This window comes from Equus quagga, chromosome 12 (genome assembly GCF_021613505.1).
Source record: "Equus quagga isolate Etosha38 chromosome 12, UCLA_HA_Equagga_1.0, whole genome shotgun sequence".
Classification (NCBI taxonomy): domain Eukaryota; kingdom Metazoa; phylum Chordata; class Mammalia; order Perissodactyla; family Equidae; genus Equus; species Equus quagga.
This window is the reverse complement of record NC_060278.1, coordinates 110,676,426-110,690,127: the sequence shown is the minus strand read 5'-3', so window position 1 is coordinate 110,690,127 and position 13,702 is coordinate 110,676,426. Positions and strand designations below refer to the sequence as shown.

General features: G+C 48.3%; 1 protein-coding gene across 1 annotated transcript; it reads left to right on the top strand.

The window, feature by feature from the left end:
- Positions 1-6: 6 nt before the first annotated feature.
- Positions 7-6,659, top strand: TCFL5 (transcription factor like 5). The gene is made up of 6 exons (XM_046678179.1): positions 7-387; positions 1,224-1,410; positions 1,694-1,856; positions 3,370-3,616; positions 5,570-5,711; positions 6,268-6,659. The coding sequence occupies exons 1-6, from the start codon at positions 116-118 to the stop codon at positions 6,319-6,321; spliced, it is 1,065 nt and encodes a 354-aa protein (XP_046534135.1). The 5' UTR covers positions 7-115; the 3' UTR covers positions 6,322-6,659.
- The last annotated feature ends 7,043 nt before the right edge of the window (positions 6,660-13,702 follow it).

The following is a 13,702-nucleotide window of genomic DNA, read 5'->3' as shown; positions in this document are numbered from 1 at the left end:
GGGGGGGAGCGGCGCGCCGCCCGTGTACCCGGTGCTGTGCCCGCCCGCGCTGGCCGACGGCGGCTTCGCGGGCGCCAACCCGTGCCTGGGCCACATCGACTTCCAGGAGCTGCGCATGATGCTGCTGAGCGAGGCGGGCGCGCCCCCCGCCGCCGCCGCCGCCGCCGAGAAGACGCCGGGCGCCGACGGCCCCCCGGGCGCCCCCCGGCCCAAGGCGCCCGACGGCGCGGGCAAGGAGAAGGCGGCGGCCGGGGAGGGCGCGCCCGAGGCGCGGGCCAAGTCGGCCGTGCGCGTCCGCCTGGAGGACCGCTTCAACAGCATCCCCGCCGACCCCCCGCCCGCCCCGCGCGGCGCCGAGTCCCCCGAGCCGGGCGTGGCGCTCAACAAGTGGGTGCCCACGCCCCGGGCCGGCGGGACGGGGACGGGGAGGGCGCGGCTGCGGAGGGAGGAGGTCGGTGCGGAGGCCACCAGCCTGGCATCTCAGCAGGGAGCAGCACCTGCTGAGTCTGCGTGTAGACAAGGCGATCCTGTGCGGAGGGCACCAGCCTGCTTGAGCTGGATGTCAGCTGGGAGCAGGACCTAGGACCTGCTGGGTCTGGGTGTAGACAAGGCAGTCCTATACAAACGCCTCCAGCTTCAGTCTGGGTGTAGACAAGGCGGTCCTATGTCAAGGCCACCGGTCTCCTTCTAGCTGACGTCTCAACAGGGAGCAGGCCCCCCCAGGGCCTGGGTGTAGGAAACTCGTATTGTGAGGCTTAGAATATAAAATGCAGCTTCACCCTGCAGCCCGATTGCCAGCCCATGGTGATCTTCCAGGGACAACTATTGGAAGAGGAGTGTCGCGTCTGTTCGGGTGACTTCTCAGCTTTCTATCCATCCCCACCCTGTAGTTTTCCCCATTTTGCCCATAGTCATCAGATTTTGGAGGATGGCCCCCAAAAGAGAGATTGGTGTCAAGTGTCTGATGGGAAGGGGGGTGTAAGTAAAAGGTGATGCACTGTCCCATCTTCCTCTGTGAGGAGGAGGGGGGTTTGAAGGCCCAGGACAGCGCTGGTGATGACTGTTCCAGAGATCTCCATGACGAGGGGCCGTCCTCCTGACAGATTTGAGCTCCTCTCTAGAAAGTCTGATGCAACCCGTTAGAGTGACAGTGAGTGCAGGGTCTCAGGAAACTTACCTGCCACGAATTCTTCAGGTTTCTGGGTTTTCTTTTGTCTTGGCAGTTTGGTAACTCTTATTCGACATCCATCCGAATTAATGAATGTTCCTCTTCATCAGCAACAGAACAAATGTACAACGTTAGTGAAAAATAAAACTGCTGCTGCGACGGCCGCTTTGCAGTTTACGTACCCGCTCTTTCCCACAAACACCTGCTCTACCGGCGCAAGCACTAATCTCTCGCAAGCACAGGTAGGGATGATGATGTGTGAAGCTTTGCTCTTTTGTGTTAAGTGAGTTTATTTTAGTTAGGTCCCAAGGATTTTATTTTCCTTTCGTTGAGCTGAATAACCTTTTCAAATCCAGAGCATTTATGTGGTTTGGGAACATTTTAAAATTCTCGGTGCACCTAAACTTCTTCAAATTGCATGTTAATAGCTTTACCGTTGCTTCTGTTAAAGTACATTTTATTTGTGCAGTAAAAAGGAGATTAAGTCGCATATTGATGAAATTCCTGTTGCTTCATTTTTTCCAGAGTTCTAGTAACTCATGTTCTATACTTGAAACTGCCAAGCATCAGGATATTGGATTGCCTAGAGCATTTTCTTTCTGTTATCAGCAAGAAATTGAATCCACTAAACAGACTTTAGGTAGTAGAAACAAAGCTTTGCCTGAGCAGGTTTGGATTAAAGTGGGAGGTAAGCAACAACGCAGAAGGTGGCAGGTGCCCTCCTCCTGCCTGGGCTGTGCCCTCGACAGCGTGGTGGCCTTAGGGGGGTGGGGGCGAGAGGTGGTTTATAAACAGATGAAGTGATCTTGGAAGTGTGTTTATATCCGAGGGAACCTTCCGCCCCTCTTCCCCCAGCCATCTCACTGTGAACGTTCTTCTGAATTTTGAACGTCGGTTTTATACTTAGTGTGGAATTGAGTTTGAGCTGCTTTTTCTTAATAGTAAACTCCATAAACAGAAAAATAATAGACTTACATAAATTTTCAGTTATGAAGTTACTAAAGAGCTTAATAGTTTTGTGGGGTTTTTTTCCTTGTTTTATACTTCCTGAGGGAAGGGAGGAGTCTGAAATCTGCTAAGAGCTTTAGGAGATGGTCTTCAGATGGGCAAGCATTGAATTAGAGCAAGAGGCCATCAAGGCGATTCAGAGTTTCAGAAATAAAGAAACTGCTGGAGGCAAGCTTTGCATACCTCTAAGATCAACTCTCAGTCCCTTTCTCACTGGAAAAAAATTATTTTTCAAGTTATCCAACAAAATAGCACAGCTTACACTCAGCTTTTCAAGAGCTGATGAAGATAGGATAGGGCTGGAGTGCTCCTGCTTCCTCCATGTCAGTAATTAATTTTTTCTTGTTATGACATTTTACGCAAAAGTGTATGTTGACATTTGTAAGGTATAAAGGTTAACATTAAAATAATCCTTGTCCTGACTACTAAGCTTTGGGGATAAAAGTACCAATATTTGTGAGTTCCCCTCTGGGTCTCCCTTGAAAAGTTACTACCGTTCTGTTAAGCGATTCTCACTGTAGGGGGTTTGGCCTGATTCTCTCGCTGTAGGGGGTTTTGCTTTCATGGCCTCTCGGGAATGCTCATCGCCACAAGCACTAATTAGATGCCTGCGGTTCTTTGTTTGATGGAAATCTGACATATTTCTGTAGCATAAATAAAAGCTGTGCTGGGATTACTGCTTTTGTGGGGAGAGTCACTTGCAAGGTGAGGGCATATTTACTCCTAAACAACTTTGGTTTTGTCATCTTCTGAGCATTGCAGTTGGAATGTCAGTTGTCATATTAGTATAATTGTATGTAAAGAAAATCTTTTAGAGGAAATGTTTCCGGCTTTCTTTTTTCCATTCTGAATACCCGAAAAAATCAAACAACTTCTTAGGTCCTCTGCTCATACGTGACCTTTAACACCTGGTGGTTAAAGAGGGGACTTCTGGGTTCTGTGGCTCACGTGAGACTCGGAGTGTTTTAATTTAGTTACAGGGTCACTTTCGGGCCTGTGGTTTGGAGCTCGGAGCTTTGTGCTACCTGCTCACGCTGAACTGCTGCCGTCGTGCAGCTCCTCGGGTTCAGGCCTCTGTACCCACTGATGTTTCTCTCTTGGATTGAAAATGCCAAAAAATATACTCAGCATTAATGGGGGCAAGTTAAGAAGAATAAAAAATTAAAATACCACTTTTTTCTTCTTTTGCAAAGAAGAAGCGCTATGTAAACAAGCAATAAATAAGAGGAATCGGAGTAGAGTCCGTCAGCTGGACACGAATGTGGAACGAAGAGCCCTTGGAGAGATTCAGAACGTGGGCGAAGGCTCCACAGCTGCACAGGGCACCTGGCAATCGGCGGAGTCCGCGCAGTCCAGCCTCGGAGAGCAGAGCCAGAGTGGGCCCCAGGGAGGACGGTCCCAGCGCAGGGAGAGGCACAACCGCATGGAGAGAGATAGAAGGTAACGCGTGTGCTTGATTGCCAGGCCAGTTTGTAGACAGTTATCTTAGACACACAAGTTTAGTACAGTTATGGGTACTAATAGGCACGTTACTGTATAAAACCATACCGTAGCCATTTCTGTGTTCAAAGAAGGAAAAATTGGCAAAAGTGAACATTGGCTTGTTTTGCTAGGTGGGTTGGGGCCCCAAGGTGTGATGGTTCAGGAGGAAGACTCCTGGCTTTGATTTATTACAGGAGAGGACACAGCAGGAATAGCCAAGGCACGTGGGGAGAAGCACAGAGGACCAGGTGCAGGCTCCCGAGTCCCCACCCAGTGGGGGTCACAGCATCCACTTAACTCCCCCAGCACCGAGCTCTGGCCACGTGTGAGATGGTGCCAGCCTGGAGCGCTCATTAGGGACCCAGCACTCTGGAGTTTTATTGGGGGCTAGTAATGTAGGCATTCCCTCCCTGGCACACAGCCAATTTCCGGACCCCCAGAAGGCAAGCCAGTGATTGACATAAACCTTGTTGTTTGCACAGTGTAGGCACAGGGAGCCCCTCTTAACTAGTGGTGGTGGGAACCCTCCCGCAATCTCAATTGCCAGGTGGCAGTCAGCGCCAGCTGTGTGAGCTGGCCGTGCTAAGCGGAGTTGGCTTGCTAGCTTGACTCTTTCCTGCACAGTGGCCACTAGTTTTTCTTCACTGAGCAAGGAGGAGGTTAAAGCTCTTACTTCAGGCGTTTTATTGTGGATTTTATTTGTGCTATTTTTCTATGTAGATTCCAAAGCTGGTTAATTTTTCTCTTATTAGAGCTGGGTTTTTTAACATGATATTTCCCTAACATATAATTAATTAACTTAGTCATTTATTGAGTTTGAACCAGTTTCTGTTTTAGGCTCAAGAAACATAGAGTAAGACACATGTTCAACTTTGAAGCTCCAGTGTTGAGCTAAAGCCATTTGTTTCTTTTTAAAGGCATATGTTAAAGCTAACGAGCCAGCTAGGTGCCTTTCTTAAATATGTGTGCACACACGTGTGCTCCAACTGAAGCACTTCACTGAGCTCATCGTGAATTATGAAGGGCGTTTTTCCTACTCCGACATTTGTTTAATAAACATTTACCAAATACCTGTTCTGTGAAAACTCTCAGATGTTGACAGTAAAAGTGTGAATTCTTACCCTGCCATTTCCTAGTTTAACAACGTGCTGCAAATTCTTACCTCTCGTCTGGGTTTCACATCTACAAAAGAGAGAGATTACCCACTGCATAGATTTGAGATTAGAATTAAACAAGCTGCTATGTAAAGAGTGTCAGACTCAGTGCCTAGAAGGTAGAGAGCATCCAGTAGATGCCGGCTGTGTTCCCCTCACAGAGTGCGTAGAAGCCTGGGGTACAGTTGGGAAGATGGGAAATAAGACCATATGGTCTAAGTTGTTCCCTGTCGGCTTGCATAGGACTCTCCAGATTACTGAATGGAATTCACAAAACTCAAAGATGGTCTAATAATAAGACTCCAGCTGTGATGTTAATTATCTCTGAAAGACCAGGTTTGGGAATATTAACAGACTGGTAGTCTGTGGTCCTCTTTGAACCAGGGCCCCTTGGAGAATCAAAGCTGTGAATTCTAGCTGTGAATGAGCTCCCTGGCACATGAGGGCATGTTAATAACTGTTGAGTGAAAGAATGATTTTCCCAGGAAAACCGTACACAAAATTTTGCTTCCAGTTTCAGGGGGTCTGGATGCATCTGTGGTCTAGAGACTTGACCCTGGCCTCTGCTCCTGGCCCGTGAGAAGCAAACAGGGAAAACTCCAGGGAGTGCCACAGCGAGGGAGGCGCCCCAGGCAGGAGAGGCCCCTGGAGAAGGAGGCTGGCACTTCCCCGGCATTGAGTGTCCTTCAGAAACAGACCCTCTGCTCCGTGGTTGCACCCCGGCCTCCCCATGTGATGCTTTGGGTTTTGACTGTAGGCGCAGAATCCGCATTTGTTGTGACGAGCTGAATCTCTTAGTCCCGTTCTGCAATGCTGAGACTGACAAGGCAACGACTCTTCAGTGGACCACAGCGTTCCTGAAATACATTCAGGAGCGCCACGGAGATTCTCTTAAAAAGGTGAGTATGTAGGCCAGGTAGATTTTCCGAGTTTTATCAACTTATCAGTGTTCTTGTCCTTTTTCCCTAAGATATCCCAAACTCTCCTTTGTTTCCTGGAGTCTGATGTCAGACCCTGAGTCCAATAGAAACAAAGCTCTGCTCGTTAATGATGTAACTTGTCATTTATTAAAGTGGCAGTCACAGCCTCCATTCGATCGCTAAACAGCAGAATATGAATGACTGAAGTGTTTGTTGGTTGTCAAGTGGCAGACTGAGCACTTGCTCTCTGCAGTGGATTGTATTGGGGTGGGAAGGGGTTTCAGAGACCTGTAGGGTGGGATTTTCTTTGCCCTGAGAAAACTTTGTGAAAAGAATAAAGCAAGAATAGGAAAAAAAAAAAAAAAGAAAACAGGCAGATAAATGTCAAGTAATCTGAACTTCAAACGCCTCCAAAAGGCAGAGAAGAGACATCTCCGTGGGTGGGTGACCAGGGAGGACTCGGGGACTCTGGGGCCCGAGCGTCTCGACCTCTTAACACAGCAGCACGGCCTTGACGCCCTCTGTTCGGTCCCAGGAGCCATCCCCAGGCAGCGAGCTGGCTCCCGCCAGGAGTGAATGCTTGCTGTGAGTGAGCCCTGCCCACCCCTTCCTTGCTGGTTCAAATGAGAGGACGGAGGCGTTCGCGGCCTTGGCTTCAGTGCTCTGCCTTGCGGCGGCCTCCGCTCTAGGTACTGGCCTCAGAATTCTGGGGGTCAGGGTGAGTGGCGAGGAGGCTTAGTGAAGTGAGCCCAGAGCATCCTGATTTGTTCCTTGTCCGCAGCTGTTGTGTAGCCGCTGCTGTTGACGGCAGCACCAGTCTGATCAGAGGACTGAGCTGAGGGTGGCCCCACAAACGTGAAACCTTTTTAGAAAGAGCCTCTGCATCCAGATCCGGGAAGGGCCTGAGAGAGCTCCTCCCGAAGGGCCCGGGGTGGCCAGGCATGTGGGCCCCTCGGGCTGTGTGCAGAGAGTTCGTGGTCTGCTCCCGTTTTGTGTGTCCATGTGACATTTACATCTTGTGAGTCACATAATTTCATCAAGTTCCTTATTTTTATTGTACATTTAATTGTGTTTTGAAATAATACTTATGTCACATTTTTTCTAATTGGATCATTTATGGTTATTTTTAATGTAGTTACTCTTTAACGTTTTTTAGAGATAGACTCTTGGTTTATTTTAATAAAATAAAGCCTTAATATTTTTGAAAATGACAACATTTGGCTCTGTACCTATTAGCAGTAAATTATTATTGATATAATTCATTCAAGTATGATGGAGGTGTCTACAACAAAAAAACCTTAACTGTCTGTATATGTACTCAGATTAAATAGATTAAAAGTTTATGGATACTTTATTTTATGTATATTATGCTTCCCAGACACTTGTGAAATTTAATTACATCGAACTTGTAGATGGTTTCTGGGTCAGATTATAGGACCCTCAGGAAGCAGGCTGGAGTGGCACCAGGCGGCACTGTATTTGAGGGAACCAGAACCTTCGTGGCCCAAACACCGTACTTAGCTGTGTCTGTGGCGGCTGCCCCGCCTTACTCTCTTGAAAATTTTGTTCCTGAAGATACAATACTTGAGAGTCTGAAGTGATTTTCCTGAATTGTCTTAGTACACATTTCGTTCCACAAATCTTTTCTTTTCCAATCAAGCTTCTGCCGAAGATGCTGGGCTCCGTTGAGGGAGACAAAGGCCCCGCTGGCCAGAGCGAGGCGATCCCCAAGTAGGCAGTGAACAACCGTCTCCATCCCGCTGCGAGGGGGCGACACTGCTGTGCAGGCCCTGCCTGCAGAGCGGCTTCCTAGGTTGAGTGCCGAGGGGGCACCTGGAAAGTATTAGGCAGCAGTGGCGCGATCGGCCTGGCATGTTGAAAGGTCGCTCGCTGCTGTGTGGGGAGAATGGACTCCAGGAAGTGGAGGTTGGGGTGCAGCAGGGGGCCGCAGCTGTAGCTCCCCCAAGACTGGCCGAGGTGCAGCAGTGAGTGAGAGCCATGAGGCTTCGGCACGTACTGGTTGGCCTTGCCAGGTGCGGGACGTGCTGGAAGGAGGGATCGGGGGCCACTTGGAGTTCTAGCTGAGTGGCTGGGTGGGTAGTGCTGTTTACTGAGATGGGGAGACAGGAGAAACAAGACGGGGTAGAGCAGAAGCCACATTCAGTTCCAGACACACGAGGTTGTCACTGCCCAGCGGGTAGCAGGTGGACACGTTGAGAAGGCCATCATCAGCAAATAGATGGTCCACTTTGTATTGTTTTTCTGATGAACCTGCAGTAGAATGAATACCTGTGCGCCCGTCACCTTGTTGTTAACCTTGACCACATTTACTTCGTGCACACATGCACACACACACATTTGCTGTACAATTTCAAAGACAGTTACAGACATCACGAAACTTCGCCTCTAAATATTTCTGCATTCATGTCCTAAAAACTTGCCTGCATAACCCCGGTACCGTTGTCATGCCTCACAACACTGAGGGAATTCTCTTACGTCATTTAATATCCAGTCCGTATTCACTTTTCCCCAAAACGTTTAAAAATGACTTTTATAGCTTTTTTTTTCCAAACCAGCATCCTGCATCCAGAAATGCATTTAAGTATGGTTTCAGGCTCCTTAAGCTACTACAATCCCACTCCACAGTCATTTATTATGACCGTGAGGTTTTGCCATCAGGCCAGGTGCCTGTTGAGTGTCCTGCATTCTGGATCTAGGTGACTCACGTTATGTCTGTGGTAATTTTAAATTTCGATATAACTTCAGACTTCCAGAAAAATTACGATAGTAGTAAAAGCTCCTTTTACCCCCGCGCAGTTCACCCTGAGTCCCGTGTTACTGTTGTAACTACTTGTTTCGTCTCTCTCTTTACGTATCTTTCTGAACCATTTGGTAGTAAATTGCAGACACCATGCCCTGTATACCTAAATATTTCAGCATGTATTTTTAAAGAATAAGTACATTATCTTACATAACGAGAATATAGTGATCAAAATCAGGAAATTTAACATTGGCGTAATGTTGTTATCTAATGCCAGGTTAACATTCAGGGTCTGCCTGTTGTCCCAGTAACATCCTCTCGAGCTTCTTTCCCAGTGAGAATCCAGGCCGGGATATGTGGCAAGGTGACATTGGAGTCTTGAGGTGAACCTCAGCGAGGTTCCCCCTCCAGGCCGCTGGCCGTGCGCCCGCCTCCCTCTCCTCTCACCTATCTCTGGCAGCAACCGTGGGGGCGCTGCTGCCCGTCTGCTTTGCCCTCCCTCTCGGTCCGTCTGAAGTCAGGCCAGCCCTGCAGCTCCGGGACTGCTCCTCCCCTCTGCCCACTTCCTGTGGCACCAGCCCTGGTTCTCCAGTGGAAAGGTGCTGCTCCCTCTCCTATGATCTTGCCAGGATTCTCTGCCTGTGACCCCTGCCACCAGCTACCTGGCTCCTTGCTCTTCCTAGTGCAGAGCCCCAAGGGGTTGTCCGTCCCCCGGCTCCCTTCGCCAAGAGCGTTGGACAGCCAGAGCCCTGTTTAGCCAGTGAGGGGTCTAAGGATGAGCGCGACCTCTCCCTGTTGCTTTCTTCATTGGCTTCAGGCCACCACCCTCGCTGGCGTTCCTGCTCCCTCCCCAGGGGTGCTTTCTTTCTCCCTTCCTTGTTGGTGATGGGTGCCAGCTTAGTTCATGGTCCCGGTGCGGTGCTGAGCTGCTGAGGGAGCTGGAGGTCCCAGCAGTTGGTGCACAGTGTTCACTGATCCCCATTTTCAGTGGGGTGTCTCCCCCACCTGCACAGGAACCCTCCTTCACCCTTTCCAGGCAGGAACCCCCAGCCTTTGGCTCCCAGGGGCAGAGAGGATTGGGTGCCTAGTTTTGTAGGTGGGCCCAGCATGGGGAGGCCCACCTTGCAGAGACCTGTGGCCACTGCTGCTTGCTCGCCGTCTCCACCTGCAGAGGCCCTGGGGCCCTCCTCCCCAGCCTCAGGCTCCGCCAGTGCCGCTATGGGCTGCTTCGCTGCATTGCTCCCCCTCGAGAAGTGGGCTGGTCGCCGGCCCTCGTGGTCCTAGTGAACTTGTGCCTCCTCTGTTGTTCTGTTAGTCCTGAGCTCCTTCATCCTTGCCCGGATTCCCCTGGGTTCCTGGCGTCCTGGTGTGTTCTGGGCCTTCCCAGGGAACTGGCTCTGGTCGTGTTCTGCTCTGTTGGTTTTTGGGGGCTGATAGGAGGCAGTGGTAGTGTTTGTCCTATTCTACTTTGCTTTTATGTGAATTATTTTAAAACCTTTTTCTAGTCTTTCCTCCTGTCTTCTTTTTGAGTTTTATTTTTTCTGGCGTCTTCAGTTTAGTGCTTCATTTGTTTCTGGTCTTTCTGAGCGGAGCAGATTTCTGCCTTAGTGCTCTTTCTGCAGACATCCCACAGGCTAGGATAGAATGCTTTCCTTGTCTCTAAATACCTTGTAAGTTTTTTGTTTGCTTCTTCAACACAGGAATTCTCTGAAAGTTGGTTTTTAATTTTCCACATATGTATGGGTTTTTCCTGTCTTTTACAGAACAACTTTTTGCCTGTTTCTCTCATTTATCACATTGTGATCCGTGAAGATGGTCTGTATAAAAAAGCAGTTTTTAAAAGACTTGCATTGTGACCTATGTGGTCAATTTTTAAAAGTTCTTTGTGCATTTGGGGCTGGCCCCGTGGCCAAGTGGTTAAGTTTGCATGCTCTGCTTTGGCGGCCTAGAGTTTCACTGGTTCAGATCCTGGGCGCGGACATGGCATTGCTCATCAAGCCATGCTGAGGCGGCGTCCCACATGCCACAACTAGAAGGACCCACAACTAAAAATACACAACTGTGTACCGGGAGTCTTTGGGAGAAAAAGGAAAAAATAAAATCTTTAAAAAAAAAAAAAGTTCTGTGTGCATTTGGAAGGAATGCACCTCCTTCGTTTGGCAAATGCCACGTGTGTGTCAGGCTGAGATTACGAATTATGGTTCAAACCTTTGCTCCTGTGTGTGCCCGGCCTGCTGTTCCGAGGGGCCTGTGGGACGTCTTGCACTGTGGTTGGATTTGCCACCTCCCGTAGAGGTGTCTCGTGTTTGCTTTCACAGGTGAGAGCTGTGTGAGGCGCACATGTATTCCTGCCGGGCTGTGTTCTCTTTGTGTGGCCGGTGATGCCAGCTCATGGTCCCCTCTTTGCTTCCTTGAAGCCTTGCGTTCACTTCTCGCTTCCCTCTCTACAGACAACTCCAGCTTTCTTCCTCTCCATAACTTCCTGGTGTAATTTCCTGACGTGTAATTGGAACCATCTCTCTTTTTCTTACTAAGAAATATAGTTTGTTTTTGTTTTTGTTTTTGTTTTTTTTTAGGAAGATTAGCCCTGAGCTAACTGCTGACAATCCTCCTCTTTTTTTGCTGAGGAAGGCTGGCCTTGAGCTAACATCCGTGCTCATCTTCCTCTACTTTATATGTGGGATGCCTACCACATCATGGCTTGACAAGCTGTACCATGTCCACACCCGGAATCCAAACCGGCGAACCCCGGGTTTCCGAAGCGGAACGTGCACACTTAACCGCTGCGCCACCGGGCTGGCCCCAGAAATATAGTTTTTATTGTTAGCATCCTCATATTTATAAATCTAATGCGAATATAAACTTTGGTCAGGCATTATCTCAAGGTGATTTGATGAGTTGTAAAAATCTCTTAAAACTCAGTTATTTCACTTATGTTTGGTTGAAAATAGATGCTAGTTGAGGGAGTCAAATGACAGCTGCCTGCCTTTGGCTCACTGAGCAGGCCTGAGAGGCCGCCTGTGTCACGCTCTCACAGTCGCCCCACTGCCAGTGAGACATCGCCTGTGGACCCTGTGGGGGTCTAGGTCGAGCTACAACTTAACCCCACTTGTGGAGAACTAGTCAAATGAAGACGATGCCCAGGGCTCCTCATGGTGTGAAGGTTGTTTAGAAGAATTTCTCGAAGTACTTTTGTATGTCTGAGAAATGATTATATTCTTCTTTCTGACTTCTTAGTTATTCTCAAAAGTAAATTCTACGTTCTCAAATATAGGCAAATATTTTATGTTTAGGCTCTGGGTGTCAAATATTGGAAATTATCAAAATGTGGTTCATCTTAAATTGTGTTGAAACCCTAAAATCTTTTAAAGTTTGGGAAGAAAATGAGATATATTTATGTGCGAAGGTGGCGTGTGAGGTAGGAAGTGCTTGCAGTCAGCGGGCTGCCGGGGTCGGGCTGCCGCCTCGGGTGTGGCAGGCGGGTGCTGCAGCCAGTCCCGGCAGCCCAGAAGCTAGACTGAGGCAGCGGGCTGTGCTCTCGTCCCGGACGTGAATGAAGCAGGAACCTGCAACAACCCAGCAAGGAAAAGACCAACAGCGCAATTAAAAAATGGGCAAAGGACTTGGATAGACGTTTCTCCAGAGAAGATAAACAAATGGCCGGGACGCCCATGAAAAGATGCTCAACATCACTAATCGTCAGGGAAATGCCAAGCAAAGCTACAGTGAGAGACCACCTCACACCCATTAGGTGTGACTGTTAGCAAAAAACAGAAAGTAAGGGGGCTGGCCCCGTGGCTGAGTGGTTAAGTTTGCGCACTCTGCTGCAGGCGGCCCAGTGTTTCGTTGGTTCGAATCCTGGGAGCGGACATGGCGCTGCTCATCAAACCACGCTGAGGCAGCGTCCCACATGCCACAACTAGAAGGACCCACAACGAAGAACATACAGCTATGTACCGGGGGGCTTTGGGGAGAAAAAGGAAAAAAAGTAAATAAAATCTTTCAAAACAAAAAACAAAAACAAAACAAAACGAAAAAAACAGAAAGTAAGTGTTGGTGAGGATATGGAGAAATTGGGACCCGTGGGGTTGTTGGTGGGAATATAAAATGGTGCAGCTGCTGTGAGGACAGTCTGGTGGCTCCTTAGAAAGTTAAGCATAGAATTACTGTGTGATCCAGCAGTTTCACTTCTGGGTTTATACCCAAAAGATCTGAAGGCAGGGACTTAAAGAGATACTCGGACATGAATGTTCACAGCAGCATTATTCACACCAACCAAAAGGTGGAAGCAGCCCAAGTGTCATTGACAAATGAAGATGAACAAAATGAGGTCCATCCATACAATGGAATATTATTCAGTCATAAAAAGGAAGGAAATCCTGACACCTGCTTCAGCATGGATGAACCTCGAGGACACTGCTCGGTGAAATAGGTCACAAAAGGAGAAGTACTGTACGATTCCACTCATGTGAGGGCCCTAGAGCTGTCACATTCGTGGAGACAGAAGGTGGGATGGTGGAGCCAGGGGCTGGGGGAGGGGTGGGAGTTGGTGTTTAATGGGGACAGAGTTTCAGTTTTACCAGATGAAAGGAGTTCGGGAGATGGATGGTGGTGATGGTTGCACAAGCGTGTGAATGTGCTTAATGCCACTGAACTGTTCACTTAAAAATGGTTAAAATGGCAAATTTTATGTTATATCTCTATTTCCCAATAAAAATATATAAACCTAGATTTAATTGTGTAAGAATGCTATGCTTTTTTAAAAAAATTTACAGAAATTTATACATGCACAAAAATGGAAGGAATATAGTAATGAACTCCTCTGTCCCTGTAACTCAGCTTCAGGCAAAATTTCATTTCTTCTGTACCTCCCCATTCTCCCACCCTTGCTGAATTGTTTTAAAGCGATTCCAGAGATCTCATCATTTCATTCATAAATGTATCTCTAAAAAGAAAAGGGCTGTTTAAATCCTAGCCACAACATCGTCCCCATCTTTAACATCAGCCCTATCTGGATTGCTCCAATTGGCTCACAGCTCTTCACGGTTGACTTATTTGAATCAGGATCCAAACATTGCATCGGGTGATTAGCTCTTAAATATCCTTTCATCACTAATGGCTCCCCTTCCTTTCTCCTTGCCATTTATTTGTTGAAGAAACTGAATCCTTTGTCCTGTAGATTCCTGCCTCCTGCGTTTTGCACACCCAG

Coding starts and splice junctions, on each gene's coding strand:
- TCFL5 (XM_046678179.1), top strand. CDS start 116: ATGATGCTGCTGAGCGAGGCGGGCGCGCCCCCCGCCGCCGCCGCCGCC. Junction 388..1,223: donor CCGGGCGTGGCGCTCAACAA/GTGGGTGCCCAC, acceptor TTGTCTTGGCAG/TTTGGTAACTCTTATTCGAC. Junction 3,617..5,569: donor CGCATGGAGAGAGATAGAAG/GTAACGCGTGTG, acceptor TTTTGACTGTAG/GCGCAGAATCCGCATTTGTT.